The sequence below is a fragment of the Ambystoma mexicanum genome, chromosome 6q, assembly GCF_040938575.1.
Source record: "Ambystoma mexicanum isolate Mex_15411 chromosome 6q, UKY_AmexF1_1, whole genome shotgun sequence".
Lineage (NCBI taxonomy): Eukaryota > Metazoa > Chordata > Amphibia > Caudata > Ambystomatidae > Ambystoma > Ambystoma mexicanum.
This window is the reverse complement of record NC_090937.1, coordinates 742,663,518-742,681,694: the sequence shown is the minus strand read 5'-3', so window position 1 is coordinate 742,681,694 and position 18,177 is coordinate 742,663,518. Positions and strand designations below refer to the sequence as shown.

The window sequence follows — 18,177 nt, the reverse complement described above, 5'->3', positions numbered from 1 at the left end:
GAAAAGTGTTGGGTAAAAAAGCTCAAGGAACATTTATTCTGTGAAAAGACTGTATATGCCATTGCAGAGTAGATATTACTCGCTTCTTAAACGGGTGATGCCAGCACTTTACAAGTTAATCTCTAGGCAGGGCCAGATCGGCCCTTCATCATTTGGAGGTTGATAAACAGAACACCATTGAATTGGGTAACAGCAGCTATTATTGCATGTGGAAGCAGAAATAATCCAGAATTGAGAGCCATATAAAAACATTGCCTGCTTCCAAATCATTTAGAAAAATAGATAAGTAACTATATGTTCTGCTTCTATGGGGCTGTGGCGCTCTCTGTTCGACTGTATGGGTCGGGAGCGTGGGGTTTTGCTACAGAGAAGGCCTTCGAAAGGACAGAACACTGGTTCTAGACGCAGCTACCTAATGTACCTCAAACAACCTCAAATAATTTGTGCTGTATGGAACTGGGTCTAGATTACAAACTCAACCGTTTCCATATCGCTCCTGTGGACTTACTTCTGACTTCCCTATAGAGTAATCAAGTTAAACTCACCAAGAAATTATAGAAGCAATCTGGAAGAGTTCTAGAACGCACACAGTGCCATGGGCGGCTGCTTGAAAGCACTATTGTGTGCATTTTTAGCTTCATGCTCTCTTGACCATTTATTAAGCCTGTATAAGGAAAGTGTTGCTTATATTAAGGGACTTAACTCTTCACACTTTCAAATAACAAAGGCGTGTTGGAGGTACACCAGTGAACAGGTCACGTGAGTTGCCAACTCCAGCAAAAGGAAGACCATCCCCCTAACCGGGTCTATCCATTCTAACACCAAAGAAGTGCAACCACGAAATCACGTGTCAGTTGCCTTCCTCTTCATTCCATTAGAGCCAGATGGTTCATAAGAGGGACGATGCATTGTTCGGGGAAAATAATCGGGGCCCTTTTTGTTTTAATGACCAAGAAACTATAATGCACTTTGTTTTTTTGCCCCAGTTACATCCAGATTAGACACGGTACACTGAAACCGATTTTACGAATGTTCGATTTGTAAGTAACATTGCTAATTTTACTTTGTGCAATAAATCCAATTTGGACTTGGGCACTCATGCACTTTATGAAGGAAGATTTAAGATTATGATATAGTTTATTGAAGGCTGTTACAACATTTTATACTTGAATTATAATCCGTCATGGATGTTAACATTTTCATATTATTGTTTATATTTCAGGACATGGATCATGAGAATTGTATTCAGTCAATTAGATTTTAATGAGTTGCTAATTAGTCTTAAAGGGAAACCTATTGCTCTAAACTCACAGGTATGACAACGCAATAGTGATGGGGATTTTCTACCGACAGACATTTTCTCCTTCAGGGGACAATACATCTGTTCACACCTACTTGTTTTTTTCAGGTTGGCAGAACAAAGGACAGTTGTGTCCCGAAGGTTGCACTCAGGCCTTTGCGTTGGCTACTGTGGAGAGCTGCTCCTCCTTTACACGAGACTCAACCCTGTTGTGGACAGAGGAAAAGGGGGCTTGTCCTCTTTAATTCCAACGGCGGGTACACACCTGTAAGCGGACATGTTGCCAGCAAGCCAGTACACAAAGGGACTTACTGACTAAACTAAAGTTTCCAAATATAGAGAGAAGAGCTCATCTGCAAAGCTTTGTTGCTCAGAGGTTAATGTGCACACATGTATTAACCCTCCTGCTGACCTTACTGTCAATACAGAAGTCGTCTCTGGAGCCGATGGCTAAACCAATGAGCTACCTACAGAATTGTTGATTTTTGTCTTTTTACTATTAAACACATTAAGACTTCGTCAAGAAGCACCATTCAGAATCTATGCCTTGGTTCCAAATGGAGCTACAGATAGGAACAGTATGGGTTAGCAGATGGAGCTCCTAAAATGAGGATTTATAAGTGCACTGATGCTTTGCGGGGGGGGGGGGGGGAGGTTTGGGGTGGCAGAGGGAGGGTCAAGATTAAAATGTGCATTTTAATGTTCTATTGAGGCTTGGATTTTGCATTGCATCTTTTACTGCTGTTTCTTTGTATTGCTAGTTTATTGTAACCTTTACAATCACTGCTAAAGAACCGGGCTATCTGAATATTAAACTAGGTGAGGAGCCAAGGTGGATTGGAGATAAAGGGTTAGTGATATGCCCCCAGGCGTAGGCTGGTTTATCCCATTTTAGTGAGAAACTCAGATTGAGGGATATAGTTGAGCTGCTCACAGAAAAGGAGACACATTTCCATTGCCTGCCAGTTCACTGGAAGGTCATGAGACCTAAACCCAAAACAGATATGCCATTGCCACCGCAGGGATGATATCTGAGAGTTGAATCAGAGCGGACATGCTCCAGAGCCTGACCGAAGAGTTCACCTGGGGTCAAGCCCGAGAGGTGTGTGGAAGGCCAAGTTCATGCATTCCCTCGTGTACAAGAGGAAGGACCCGGGATTGCACATGAGGCGACTGGAGAGTTCTCCAAGATGGGAGGAGGTGCGCTTTCCAGCCGCAGGCAGAGAAAAGACTGCACGTGCTGGATGCATCGTTAGGGTGATCCTGAAGAAAGCATCTTGGATCGTCGAGTCAGGAATAGAGCAGGCTGGAAACCGCTTAGTGCGGGAAGGTGGATAAGCAACACGCCCTCCAATCGCCTGAAGATACAGCACGCCAATTTGATGACATTTAAATTTTGTGTGAGCGTGGTAATCCATTCCCCAAAGCGGAGACCGAGCGGTCTGGCCCTGGTGCGGACTACTGGTGTGCACTACTGGGTGTCAGGGGGTGGTGTGCCACTCTGAGGTATGTCACCCCTTTAACACTCATCTGCTTTTCAGTAACATTTGAGAGCCGGCTTTCAGGTCTGCAGACTTCTTAGTGGAAAGAGACAAAAAGAATTAGCATCTTCTTGGGTGGTTAATTTCTAGTTACCCGTCACAAATTGAGGTTATAAATAAATGTTATAAAACAGGGGATATACACGATAGCCATGGCATCCCTAGCTAAGGAGTTGATGCACTTGCAGGGATAACAACAGTGTGACATAGCTAGTCACGCTACAATTGCCGGAGGGCCGCTCAACTTCAATTGTTTTAATCCAATTGAAGCTTGTTCTGAAGATCATGAAAACATGAATCGAATGTAAAAAGATATGCAGAACAATCGAGAGGGAGAAAGGTTTCTATTTGCAAATAAGCACTACATCGGCTGTTGCTTACCATGATGACGGATACGGCTGCTGTCGTGTTGTTCTGCTTGGGGAGCGAATTGAAGTGCTGCCGCAGTTTACCTGTTACTTCCACCTGCAAGTTATTCTCCTGCGATGCGTCATCCTACAAAGAGTGGCGAACAGACAAAAAAAAAACCTGTTATCGTAAAACAATTAGCAACAGCACGCTGGAATTGGTGTCCGCCAGGCCGAAATGGGTTATGGAAGATCCTGACATGCAGTGACTGGCTGCTGCCCACTCAAGAGCCTCACACTACATGCTGTAGCTTCTGGAGGCACTGCCAGGAACAGAGCACTCATGGGTTGCAGGAAAACAACAGTTTTAACGAATTAAATTGGCCACGTTTGTTTGGCAATCCACCATTTAGTGCCATTAAAAAACCCATTGCGATAACACATCCTGTTTTGAGCAACATAGGTCCTTAAGCATATAGATTGTCATTGCCACACTGAACATTTTCCCATTGGGAAAACTAAGTTTCCTCGCTTGGCTCACTAAGTGGTGGGGCAAGGAATGGATCAACATGGCGGTTGTTACAATCTGCTTCAAGTTGGGACATCCTGACACCACATCTTCCAGTCGCGCAGCCGGCTGCGGAGAGCACGCGGAAGCAGTAGCACTGGTCCCAAGCCAGGAAACAATTAGCTCCTCCTTACGCCTCCAGTCCCCTCCCACTGTCATGACGCCATGCACGCATCAGAAGAGCAGGGGCAGATTCTGGCCGGTTGGCAGTCGTTAGATTTTAAAGTGTAGTTATCACAAAATGAAAAGCATTGGTGCGCATTAACAGTAGATCTGCTTTTATGTGGAATTTTCCTGAAAAATATTTTTGCAGTAAAATCTTCTTAATTTGGTACGTTTTGTTTAAGGTCAGGTTCACTGCCCTTTTGTCCTTAATGGGGGTTCTGCCGCCCCCACCTCCCTACCAATGATTCTTAAGTTTTTCACCTTGATATCAGTCCTCCCTTTGATCCACGTGTTTTTGGATCAATGTTATAGCAAAAAGGTGTAATTGAGAGAGAGCTCTCGAAACACTACATATGCTGCATCGTCGTGGAAGGAAGGACTCGATAAATAAAGGGTCTGGAATCCAGGTTGGCTTCCATAGACCTTTTATCAGATTACTCTGTACTTTTTCACATCACGGGTGAGACTTTCCGGATATTTGTGGGATTTGTGATGAGCTATGATTTCATGATGCAGGTTAAAATATTGGGATCACAAGTTGACTTTAAGTGTTCTCGGTCTCTTCGCCCTTTGGGCAAAATAATTATAATTTGGTGCCATGTTAATGTACAAAAAACAGTCACTAAAGTTTGAATTAAGGTACCTTTAATTGGACTAACAATGTATCGTAATGCTGCACCAACTTCAGAAATCTAAAGGGCCGTCTACAGTTGGTAACTAGCAGAAGTGAGGCAAGAGAGCGTTCTGAGAGCGGCACACGCAAGGCTGGCATGCGAGGAATGCACTGGTCTGATCATCTTTGCTAACAGTTGCACATCTAAAGTACAGAGCCGCTCGAACTGTTACTGCACCAAGAGATGCGTGCATGACATGCACATGGTCAAGGCAGCTCAGACCTTTCTGCGGCACCGGAACAGGTGAAAAGGCGTTCCAACAATATCCTGAGTGCAGAGTGTACAAAGGCAGAGGAAGATTGTGTTACATTTCACACTTTCAATTGTATTGCTAAACACACCTGCACCAAAAACAAACACTTCCAAATCCCGACAGCTTGTTATGAAATGTCAGTGCTGGCTGACTGCAGTGTCGCCAACACATAAGAATCCTTTTCAAAAAGCAAATGACGCAGATATGCATAGCGATCCATTTGATTTGGGTTTTTTGGTATGGGCTAACGCTGTGGGACTTTATATTGTGGCAAGGGAGCAGAAGTACTAGCACCTGTGTGCAACCGAGGGGTAATCTCCAAACGGCCGCATGGCAGGTTGCTTGATGAGCTGGGCTTGAAGGTTAACCATAGTGAGACCCGAACCCACAACTGTTCAAACCCCTGTTCTGTAGGCCCAGCAACATCAAAAACATGTCCCCCTGTTGTCTTGTGTCGGGGAGATCTCCCTTCTATTCGTAAACCGACAGGTCATTTTGTGTCTGCCCACCTTGTGCACAGTGGTGCCCTACTGGCATTTTCGGTATTACATTTCACAATGGTAGATCCGTGTAGGGGATTCTTTGGCACTGTTCCTGGAAGGTTTCACCCATGTACCTTTCTTGCACTGGCCGAGGTACACAATGTTGGATGATTTGCAATTGCAAGTTCCTTAAATCTGCATTGTTACTTCTGTCCAGGTGTCATGTTAGATTCAGAACTGGTGTGTTGGCGGGTTTAGCATCCCCTTGTATTGCAGGGAAACATTACAGGTCTCGTTTGTTCTTGGGCCACTGGAAAAGTGCTTCTGGTGCAGTGCTACATTTTTTTGTTCAGCAAAGGGGGGCGAGGGTGTTCAATGACAGTCTCATTCTTCATCCTTGACAAAAATTGGTTGTAGGTCCCTAACAATTCTGTTCAACGGTGTCAACACTCTGTGCTAGGTGACAACTATGGGTGCAATTTCTGTAGTTGTTCCTTCTCTGTATTGGAGCAGCTTCTGCCATAGAATGTCCAAGGCATGATCAAACTCCCTGTCATTTACTCTGGCTTGTCCCTTTAGCAGAGGGGATGCGTAAAGTACAGTGCGTTGCTTCCCCACCACATTAAATTCACCATGGACTGTTCCAAGACAAGCATACACTTTCCTGAGCTCTCTGTGGGAAGGAAACCGCTATATACAAGAAACCAATGGACAAGAAAAAAATGAATGCACAGGACGAGTTTCCATCAAAGCCACACAAAAGGATCTGTCATCTACAGCCAGGTGTTCGGGTACCGATGCCGATCCCACCCAGCATTAACACAACCAAACAGAATTGTTAAGGACCTACAACCAATATTTAGAAAGGATAAGGAACCGAAAGGCATTGTCAGTGAAGCCCCAGGATTGCATAGAAGCAACCAAAACACACGACAACCCAGAAGCACATTTCCAATAGAGCAAGATCAAATGAGACCTAGAACGTGCCCATACAATACAAGGAGATGCTAAACCTGCCAACTCATCCCATGCACGAAAAGCCAGCAAGGAAAGTACATAGGTGGAACGTGACGGGAGCTGCGCGAAAGAATTAACCTACAGAGACTTCCCATCCTCAAGCGTAAAACAAACACCAGTAGGATACCACTTCCAACACAATGACAACACACTAAAGGATTTGTGGGTTTTGGTAATGAAAGGAGATCTCCAAATAAGAAAGCAGAAAAAACATGGGAGCTCAACTTTCTGAAAATGCTCGAGCTAAGGACAGAGGTCTGAACAGCGACAATGGTCGTCTGTCTGCTCGAACTATGGTGAACTTTGAAGCCTAGCCCATGCGGCAGCATGCCATGCAAGCACTAGCACTGTGCCGCATTTTTATGGAGGCGCTAGTATTTAGGTTCCCTGGCCAAGACGTATAATCCACGAGGTAAACTCTCCAATCACTATAGACGGAGTGTTGCAGAGACTAGTAGTATTAAGTGTGAACACCACAGCGCCCAGTCAGTAGCAGGACTTCAGAACAAGCAGTCAGGATTTCCAAACACTTCATTTCTGATGCAGGTTTTTCCAGCAATGCAATTGCACCTGTGAAATGAACACACCACAACAAATGCCTTCTCTGACCTTTAAACCTGACATTTCGAGATGTTTTTACCATGAACAGAAAATCATGTTCAATTTGACTAGACCGCCGTTTCACGAAACACTTCTCGCGTGTGGGAAAGCACAGAACACTGGACTGATTTAACTATGCAAATGCAGGCATCTCTTGAAACAGTGCAATATATTTCTAAAGGCTCTGCATTCTAGCAGCTCTGTAGTGTAGGTGTACAACTGTTCCGTATGATTATTATAACAATGTATTCCTTACAGGCCGGTCTGGGATGTAAAACCTTCATAATGGCTTTGATCTTTACCTTTGCTTAAAGGGATAGTCCAGAAAAATGTTTTATTTAAAAAATAGATAGGCAATATTAAAAAGAAAATACTAGCACTTTTTTTTTTTAAACTTCCTATGTAAAATTTTGAGCTATTCAAGCTCAAAATTCGCATAAGCAAGCACAAGGGCGCATCCATTTTGTGAAATGGATGCCTGCCTGTGCTGGCTTTTGCGGCACTAATGAAGGAAAAGCCAGCCAGCTGTAGTAAACAAAAGCTACCGCTGGGTGGCTTTTCCTTCATTGGTGCTGTACGCGGAGGACGGGGACCGGAGACCAGAGCAGGAAAGCTGAAGCTGAATCTCGGTAAGTGCTATTTATTTAAAAAAAAAAAAAAAAAAATAAGCACTAGCTGCGGTTATTTTTCTAAGTTTTCCGGGCTGGAGGAGCCCGGAAAACCTAGAAATAAAACCGCAGCTTTAAAAATGTATTTATGTTTGCGGTCGCTTTTGAAGCAACCGCAAACAAATACAACGTTGTGTTTGAAAACGCTGCGGTTTTTCTTTCCAAGTTTCTCAGGCTCCTCCGGCTCTCGGAAAGAAAAACCGCAGCGTTTTCAAACACAACCGCGTTGTGTTTCTGCCTGCTGTGGCCATCACTTTGGGTCTCCGGTGCTCCCCCAGGGGAGCACCGGAGACCCAAAGTGAAAGCCAAGGCAGGCAGAAACACAACGTGGTTGTGTTTACATGCCACAGTGTTTCTGCCTAAATCTGATTTCCCATTTGGGGCTCTCGGGCTCCCCACGGGGGGCCCCCCGAGAGCCCCAAATGGGAAATGCTAAATGCTGCATTGGTTGTGTTTGAAAACGCTGCGGTTTTTCTTACCCGAGTTTCTCAGGCTCCTCCGAGCCGTAGGAGCCTCAGAAACTTGGAAAGAAAAACTGCAGCGTTTTCAAACACAACGTTGTATTGGTTTGCGGTCGCTTCAAAAGCGACCGCAAACAAATACACCGTTTTTAAAGCTGCAGTTTTATTTCTAAGTTTTCCAGGCTCCTCCAGCCCGGAAAACTTAGAAAAAAAAACCGCAGCTAGTGCTTATTTAAAAAAAATAAATAAATAGCACTTACCGAGATTCAGCTGCAGCTTTCCTGCTCTGGTCTCCGGTCCCCGTCCTCCGCGTACAGCACCAATGAAGGAAAAGCCACCCAGCGGTAGCTTTTGTTTACTACAGCTGGCTGGCTTTTCCTTCATTTGTGCCGCAAAAGCAAAATCCAGCACAGGCGGGCATCCATTTCACAAAATGGATGCGCCCATGTGCTTGCTTTTGCGAATTTTGAGCTTGAATAGCTCAAAATTTTACATAGGAAGTTTTAAAAAAAAAAGTGCTAGTATTTTTTTAATGTTGCCTATCTATTTTTTAAATAAATTTCTTTACTGGACTATCCCTTTAACATCTGATGGAGGTCCTTGAAACATCAAAAGCTAAGGCAGCATTTGAGCTCAGCATAATATCTTGAGCTAGACCAGTAATGGGTATCAAAACCTGAACCTCCAGAAGAGCAGGGGGTTACCCCTTCTCCTTCATGGACCAACTCAAGTAAACATCTTTCAGTTCCTGCTTCGCTGCCTCCATTTTGGGATTGTGGCCACCAGGAGTGCGATGCTCCGGATCTACCTCAGAAACGGTTAGGACGAAGCAGGATATCATGCAGAAACGGGAATGTGCCTTGGACTACCATTACTGCCTTTCTGTAAGAACTGAGCCCACTGGGCAAAGGCTGGCGCAGTCAAAGATCAGGTGAAAGGGTCCCCTGATCGGCCTCAAAGCAAAGTGGTGCGCTGACCAACACTGCAACGACTAGTGGTGCTACTGAAAGGATCACTCGCCACCACAGTTTACTAGTAAACTGAGGAGGCATCACAAGTGATCAAGTCTTTTGGGAAAAAGCCAGTACTGGCCCGAAGCAGATGAAAAGGGTACACATCCCCATCTATAATCCGCATGGACCAGCTGTGTAAAGGGGGCCTTCATGCAGCAGAAGCGTCTGTGTAGTGAGGTCATTATAAGTACAGCACCAGTAAGCCAATACATTCAAGCTTCAATCACCAGTGCCAAAAGTTTACTTACCGACACCCATGGATGAGTGAGGATCTGCCCGGCTGTGTATCGAGCTTCAACATTTACCTGCAGCATCTGACCAATCAGCTCCTGCAAAACATAAGCGGTACTGTTACTATAGAGACTGAAGGAAGATGGCTGCTGGTCCCAGTTTGGGTTTTGCAGTAAATAACATTTTTTCTATTTTTACAGAACATAACATCGTGTTAAAACATAGCAAGCAAACCCCATCATGATTGGCTGAAAGCAGCAAGGCAATATGCAAATGCCTTACCAATGAATTCCTATGGAGCATACAAAAGTAAACTAGCTACTCCATGGGCTCCCTCTCATTAACCCAGGTCAGGGGTCACCAAGTCAGTGTTTACAGTAAAGCATGAAAACCACAGCGCCCAGTCAGTATTAGGTCTTCAGAACAAGCAGTCAGAATTTTCAAATAGATCATTTCTGGTGCAGGTTTTTCAGCAATGCAATTGCACCTGTGAAACGTATCCACTAGAACATAGGCCTTCTCTGACCTTAAAACCTGTCATTCCGAGATGTTACCATGAACAGAAAAACATGCTCAGTTTCACTACTTTCACTAGTCCCACTCTTTATGAAACACTCATGTGTGGAAAACAGAATACGGGACTGCATTAACTATGTAAAAGCAAGCATCTCTTTAAAACAGTGCAATTCACTGTATCGAAGGTTTTCTGTGTGTATGCCGCAAACATGGAGTGGATCTGGCTCTCAATGACTAGACTTTGAGAACCTTGCCCTGTGGGAATTGACATATTGCAGGAAGACTACCCAGCGGCGAGGATTGAAAAGCGTTTAGAAAATGAGCATGGTGCCCTGAAAGGGCACCCAATTCTAGTGCCACCTGTGTGTATTCTGTAAACTCTTTTCTGTAATGGTTTGACCGGTCATTAAACATGAATCACAAGCTTAGCAAGTGATCTAGGGAGGGCAGTGGTAATTGGAAACCGCTCACTGCCCAAGAGTGCCCGAGTTAGTGGCAAGGGTCTTTGCTAGAGTTTCGGTTCTGCTCTTCAATATTCCTAGTGTGTGGCAATGGATTAACAAGCACATGGGACATGGTTCTAGTGCTCAAAAAATTAATACAGCAAGGGTGACTTAAGGGGGTCGATTTCTCTGAAGGCAAAGGATTATGGTATATACCCCTCCGTCCCCCCACAATTGCTGGGCTGGATGAAGAGAAATTTCAGCAAGATGGAGGTCTTTCCTTACCTTCGTCGGGACAGTGGTTTACCAGTGAACCCTTAGCGTGTGTGTTGCGAAGAGTCCGCACTCAGTGTGTCATAAATTGTAGTTTTTTAAAAATGATCAACAAACGGAGGGGGCAAAGACATTTGCCTTAAGAGAGGCTACTTTCCTGGGATTATATATCCCCCAAAAGACTCTTGCGGCCCTTGTTCGCCCAACGCACACTCCGCTATGTGCAAGAGCTGAGCTCAGAATGGTACGGTAGCATCGAGTGCACCCACAACCAACATCCTATGACCATCCAGGCTGATGCACTAGTAACAACCTTTACATACTGTACAAGCTTAATCCTGATTACCCCGATTAAACACATGGGTGAAAGTCCAGCAAAGCTGCATGTTAAATGACAAAATAACACCATCCCACGCCACAACATACAGAAAACTGCATGTGTGGGAGGCAGAGTGTCTCAAAAATGCAGAATGCAGTGCAGATATCAGTCTGCTGATATACATCCTTCCGAAGTGCGCAGGACTATATTCATCACCAAGGATGAGGATACGTCCAAACCAAGATATCTTTTGGTTCACCCATCTACCCAGGTCCTCCTTGAATTCTTTAGGGAGTGGGGGGGGAGGGGGAAATGGCACAATGGGGTGTCCCGTAGGAATTATTTTTCGCCCAAATAGTCTAGCTATTTCATGGCCCATTGGAACAAGTAATTAGGTTTAAAAAAATTCAGGGTTTCGGAGATGTTCAACCCCCATGGATTTAGCATAGTTTATCTGGAAGCCTGATGTGATCTGAATGGATCGGAGCTCTGTAAGGACCTCAGGAAGGGTTTGTATGGTAGGTCATGGTTAGCAGGAGGCCCATCAGGGCTTATTATTATCCACTGTATTTTAGGACCTACGTCTAATCTTCTGTATAGGTGTTCCATTATTAAGGCAAAGGTCAAGAGGGAAAGGGGGCAGCCCTGCCGAGGCCACATGAGATATTTGAATTTTGGGGGAATGGAAACCACCAAGTTGAATATTGTTTAAAATATTGGTTATTTGAAATGTTTACATTATATGGGTAAGGAGAGTGGGACCGAATCTGAAATATTGTAGAGTTGAGTGCATGAAGCCCCAATTAACCCTATTGGTGGCCTTGTTTGCATTTAAGGGCAGGGGAAGGGGGTCATGGGGATTCCTCTCATCCTGCCAGGTTCAATTACATTGTTTTTTATCAGCAACCATAGTACCTAACCAGTCTGGCCTAGTCTGATAAGTGAGGGGAGGACCTGGCCTAGTCTGACAAGTGAGGGGAGGACCATCATCAGTCTGATCTCCAAGACCTTCCAGTATATTTTACCCTCTAGATTAAGGAGAACCATTGGTTGGTAGCAATCACATTGGGAGGCAGGTTTGCCTGGTTTTAGGAGTAAAGTGGTTCAGGATTCGCCCATCGTTTATGTGACTGTGCTTGATTTTGGCAATGAAATAGGTACATTCCTCTGTAAAGCCATCTGGGCCAGAAGCTTTCAAATTGGGCATGGAATGAATGGCCTGTTCTAGTTCCTCACTTGCAATGGGGGATTCCAATTGGTGTCCGCCGTGGATATTTGCTGAATGTGGGCCTGCGAGATGCTGGTTTAGAGATCTCTGTTTAAATGTTCTGCCAAGAGCAATTCCCACAGAAAAAAAGTTACCACTTCCATGTTCCCTGCTTCAGAGCAATGAGTCTTACTCCGATCGACCGTCAGGCTTGCAATGTTATTTCTTGGGTTTTATAAGTCGCAGTTCATATGAGCGTATTTCGTTGGCTATATGGCTCTGGGTGGTGTTAGGTTTGCAACATTGCCTTTGTGGTTTGAGGTTAAGTGTCTTTCTAAATTTGTCCTAACTGACTTCTATAGATGCTTCCTGGGTGTCCTTCCAAGCGTCCGCTTTGGTCTTTTCACTGCATTAGGTTTCGAATGGGTCCATTAAACCTTTTTTGCCCTTATATACGTTGTTGTGACTTCCAGTATGTCCCCCACCCAATAACTGCTTTGTTTGTGTTCCACAATATGCCTTTTGGGGTCTCCCCATCATTCCCACTGAAACAATTATAGACAGCTATTTCTTTGCAGAATATCAACTCCTTGACTTGTGGGTACAAGTCATTCCATTCAGGCTTGGGGGTCATACCTTTCACATGCGCAAAGTGGGCGCTACACTAGCGTGGTGCGAGGAGGCGCTCAGTCCGATATCAATATCAGATGTGTATGGGAGGAGTGTAGCTAAAAACAGTACGTCGATACAAGTGAAACCCGTGTGTTCGTGAGAGAAAGGAGAATATTCCCTTTCACTCATATTCGTTGAGACTCGGGTTCCGCAGTAATCGCGCGAAAGTCAATGATTTTTTACAAATCAAGGGTTGTAGGTGCTAATGACTTGTCGATTGTGGGATGGGAACCAAATTGAAATATCTCCCTATCAAAACCTCTCCTCTACTAATGAGGCCATGGTTGTAAGATGTGTTAAATAATCATATTACTGGTTTTAATTGGGTAAGAATGTGGAAATCACTCAGGTGTCCGAATAGGGTACCCTTTAGTAGCAAAGCTGCACCCGTGGTCTTTGAGGATTTCCGTTATCAAGTGTGATCCTTTAGACAATAAAATAGGTACCTCTGTTTTTATGATCAGGGATGCAAAAAAACTGCATTAGGTAGTTTTTATAACAAAGCCTGCACTCATCCTGCAAGACAAGGTGGGTCTCTTGCAGCATTATCACGTCAGCATTGGACCAATGATTTCCTCGCTATGGGGAAGTGAGTTCAGGGACTGAAATTTGAAGTCTAGTATTTTAAAATGATCAAAGTGTTTGAAAAACTGAAGGCAATCAGAGTGATTCTTGCATGTGACGTGGCATCTTTTACAGCAATTCGTCCATCTGCATTTGACAATTTTAATACATCTTGCAAGTTGTCCCCCTCTTTATCTTTAATTTGTTTTGCTCCCTCTCTGAGGCCTTACCATTGCCATACATGATCCTATGGGGAGGGTAGGAAGTGCCTACTTTCTACTCTGGCTCAAGCTGTTGGGGCAGTGGAGGGGGAGGAGGTCAGGGCCTGTCTGTGCAACAAGCAGTGATCTTCCCTTTCACAAATCGTCTAGTCACACATTAACAACGTGCAAAACAAAACTGCATCTATAGTGCCTTTTCTGGGTATCTGGCTAAGCAGAGAAATTCCCCATGCAAAGCACCCCTTTGTTCGGATGTAGAAAGCAAAGAGGGCCCGTGTCAGGACACTAGAAGCAGGGACTATTTTGCTGGAAGTCTTTTGAGACCTTTGTTTCAATAGGGTCTGGCATTGGTCTTTGACATTTGGATTCTCTTCTGGCCACCTTGATTTCTGCCTAGTGTTGTTCTACCAACTCTGATCAATTCATTAAGAGGACCCGTCTACGATATTTCAGAGGACAGTGGTACCTCCAGAGTGGCCTCATCTCTTTCCGGATTCATCAATTGTGCGTCTTCTTGCATTGTGATGATCGATATTTATTTTCCTTCAAGTATTAAGTTCACTGACCTAGGGTACCCACATTTGTATGTAATACCCTTTTGACATAACCAAGAAGTGAACTCTCGAAGGGATTTCCTATGGGACAGAGTCATCGATGTCGGGACCTTCAGTAGGAGAATATTTGGTGCTCTGTAGAATATCTGATTTTTTTTTTCCCCCGACTGCAGCCATGATGATGTTCTCTTTAAAGTGGCGTAATCTTGCAAGGACGTCTGGTACCAGGTTCTTACTGTGGTCCAACTTAATAGATGTGTGGTCTGCTCACTTCAGAAGCAACCAAAACAGATCCTGTACAAATTGCTGCAAGCCTGTGTCCTTCATGTGCAGTGGGATACGTCTTATGCGGATATCGTTCCTTCTAGATACGTTTTGGGCATCCTCTTGCCTCAGTTTCAAATGTTTCACATTGTGATTCCAGAACCGCCAATGCACTTGGTCAATTGGGAGACATTGTATCCCAGTTCGCATTGGGAGGTTTTCCAATTCCTCAATACGTAATTCAGATTCCTCTGCACACTTTTCCGACTAGATCACTTTATGGGACAGGCATGTCATGCTTGTTTGGATCGGTTTCCTGATTTCTGCTCTGCTTAATGTCCTTTTTGGTAGCTTGGGCCACCAATTCATCTACTGCAAAGTTTGCATGGACCTCCACTTTCGTGATGATGGCAGGTTTTTTTTCTTCTCCTGGTTCTGCACTATGGTTATAATGTCTCCTCCCCTAGAGTGTTTTGGAGTTTTTTGCCATGCTGTCCTTTTGAGGGCTTCAGGGAGGTTTTTGAGGAAGCTTGGTATGTTGTGCCTCGAAATAATGTTTAGTGGTGATGAAATCAGTGCTGTTCATTCTGGTCATGAAATTATGGCTCACGGTCTTTCATTCCTTCGATTTCTACTTGTTTCTTGGGAGGGCCCATTCTTGGACCTCAGTAGGCCCAGGCGCTTTATTCTGGAGGTGTAGGCGAGGCTTCAAGGTTAGGGAGGTGCTCGAGAGGAGGCAAAAAGGGGGGCAATCAACGTCTATGCTTACATTCTTCCCCGGTCCCTGTTTATACAGCTCCCACCACAAGAGCCTGCCTGAGCTTACCTCTGCAATCGGGCGTAGCAAGCACTGGGAGATGTCTCCCATTCGAAGGGCCTGCATTCTTGGAGGTCAGAATGACTTGAGCCGGGGTTGACGCAATGAGCCCAGGGCCCGGATGACCTTTGCCACCACCGCCTCAAGCTGCCTTCCAAGGCTGTGCCCCCCACTCCCTCAGATATTCACTAATTCCCGCTGCAGTCCTCTGGTCCCAGGAACCGAGGCAGCAGGACTAGGGCTATATATGCCTAGGGCTATATATTTAAGCCTGGGCACCTTTCCTGGGATCCTTTGTTAAGCCTCTGCCTCGACTGCCATCTTGAGATCAGGCAGACACACAGAGCATTTCAAACTCTGAAAACTCCCCCGGCACAATCAGAATCCCAAGTGTTAATGCCACTTTGTGTGTACACGACCTCAGTCCTGGCTAATTTGTTTAGATTCTGCCTGCACCAGAGGAATGGGCCTCCATGATTATTTAGCCCTGCACAGCTCAGCCGTGCCCCCCAAAGTCTCTCTTCATTGTAATCATTGTAATTCACAAGAGCAAAGCAAGTCAGGTTCACTAGCCATGTTCTGTTTTCCAAGTAGACCCAGCACAGGAAGTAACTGCAGTTGAAACATCAAGAACAGAGTATGTAAAACTGGGAGAGAAGTATGATCCAAGAAACGCCTAAAACCTAAAAAGGTTCTGAAATATATAGCCCAATCCCTGCCTAGACTGGTCAATCATTTAAACATTAGTACGGTCAATTTCAGCTGATTTTATTTTTTAATCACAGAGTGCAATTCCCTCAGCTGATGCAACAGTTTGGAAAGAACAATTTGCAGAGGAATTAGCTGAACAAGGTTAAACAAACGAAGCTCGGATGATCCTGGCCTATGCGTCAATTCAAGACTCAGACAAATATTTATCCAGAATAAAATTGGTTTAAATGCAACCTGAACATCAATGTTAACACCCCAGCCCAGCTGTGAATAAAAAACAAGATAGTGTAGATTGGGGGAACTGAAATCAGAGGCCATTTTCCACCCACTTGATAGCGTTGACATCAGTACTTCCCCAGAGCTCAGCCCCATATGTGACTGCTGGTATAGCTTTTAGGGAGTATATTTTTAGAGCAAGACTAGGAGAATATTGACCAAGCTGCCGATAGAATCTCTTAATAGCCTTGCTGGTAGTGGAGAGAGTTTGTTTAGCACAATCAATTTGGGGAAATTGTGAGCAATTTGAAGAAAACCAGACGCCCAAATAGTCAAAAGTTTTCACTGTCTGCAGGTGTTCATCGCCTTAATCGACCTTAAAAGGAGCTTTATGTCCAACAGTCTTCATAACCTAAGATTTAGCAGTGTTAATGACCAGATGCATGACCTTACAAAATAGATCAAATGATCCCAACACCTTTTTCAGCGAAACAGCTGTTCTCGCCATTAGCACTGCATCATCGGTGTGATAGAATAGGCCATGGTTGCTTGGCCATCATTGGAACAGTCACCCATACTAAATGCATATCAGAAACACCACCATATATAAGCAGACAAAGCAACATCAGTGCATGCACACCGCCCTGGCGAACAACTTCAGGTGGTATATACCTTTATCTTGCCTAGAACTCAGGTCTATAATTCAGCAAGTGGGCAGATAATGGCTACTCTATCCCTACCCAGCAGGCTACAATAACCCTTTGGTTCTTCTCCATATATCACAAACATTGATTGATAACGCAATTGAATAAGGTTTACTGGATCAACTCTCGTCAGTGTTGATAGAAAATTGGACAAGCTCCTAAGAAGTGGCGACGACAGGTTCCATTCTACCAAAGTGACCTTTCTGAATCCACCCCTTATCCACGGCTCGCCGCCTCAGGGTTGGAAACGCTTACCCATCCCTTTTGATAGATTGAGGAGAAAATACTTTCAATTTGCTATCACTTAGACAGAAAGTAAAGCATTGCAGACAACCCCATTCTGGATATCACAAGGGTGGAATGCGCCCAACTAGTTCTGGAGTCATTCAAATGTGTGTGGATGCCCGCAGGGCCCAGATACCCTATTTCAGCCGTGCTTTACTCCTACTGGAAGTCATCAACGCCCATTCACTCTCTTTGGGACACACCAGATTTGGTCTCCTGCTTAAGAAGCACATTTTTCAACTCGTGGTCCTTTGTTGCCATACGGAGGTGGGGGAAGCGGGCACGTTGAGGAGATCTCATATACCTGCGATGCAGGAAGATGGCATGGGGTACATTTGCAGGCTGCCTTAATGAATGTAAAATCAGTACTATCCTCTCACATTGTCACACCTCTTTTCAGCGACAAAGTTATTACAGTGGGAGCATGTTGTTGGTGTGAAGTGAGGCAGATGCTGTGGGTTACTAGTAAAGGCATATTGATGCGTGGGGTGTACGGGTATGGCACACTGCTAAAAAAGAATAAAACAGGGTCACTGGGTTGGTGCCGTGCAGCGCATAGGGGTTAGGGGGTAAGAGGGAGGAGCAGAGGGGTCAGAGGGTTGGCTCCTATGATGCACTTAACCGCAGCTTCACAGCTCTCAAAAAAGGGAACCGATAACAGGGCACAGAGCCCCCCCACCCCACCCCTGCATCAGAGGATGAATGGGTCATCCTCAGGACTCAGCGCTGCAGGACAGGGAAGTGCTTAGGGAGTGGTGGGAATTGCTAGATGAAGGCCAGAAGGTGATCCAACCAGGAGATATTTAAGCACCTTCTTGAACCTGACTAATTGAGTTCCCCATACATCCCCTGACTAAATTGGCTGAAAAATAGGGAGTTCCCTGGGTCAATCTTCAAGCCGCAGACTTGTTAAACCAGGACAAATAAAGACCTGCTCATTGAAAAATCGGAATTTCTAGATCTACAACTGGAAGGTTGCAATTGCCAGTCCCTCAACTGAAAGACAGCAGAAATGCCACAGGTACTTTATGCCCAGGACTAAAAATAGTGGGGTCCGCCATACTTAAGGCAGAGTTTGGTCCTGAGAGCCA

The 18,177-nt window shown here is 44.8% G+C and overlaps 1 protein-coding gene across 5 annotated transcripts in view; it reads right to left on the bottom strand.

The window, feature by feature from the left end:
* DCLK2 (doublecortin like kinase 2) overlaps window positions 1-18,177 on the bottom strand; it is a 780,084-nt gene that overhangs the window by 19,827 nt on the left and 742,080 nt on the right. For all 5 annotated transcript variants that reach the window (XR_011282260.1, XM_069631258.1, XM_069631257.1 and 2 more), the window contains 2 exons: window positions 9,338-9,418; window positions 3,223-3,336 (listed from right to left, as the gene is read on the bottom strand). Coding sequence is in view for 4 of the 5 variants with exons in the window: in XM_069631258.1 (XP_069487359.1) it covers window positions 3,223-3,336; window positions 9,338-9,418 (195 nt within the window). In the remaining variant the exon portion in view is untranslated. The remainder of the gene's footprint in view (window positions 1-3,222; window positions 3,337-9,337; window positions 9,419-18,177) is intronic.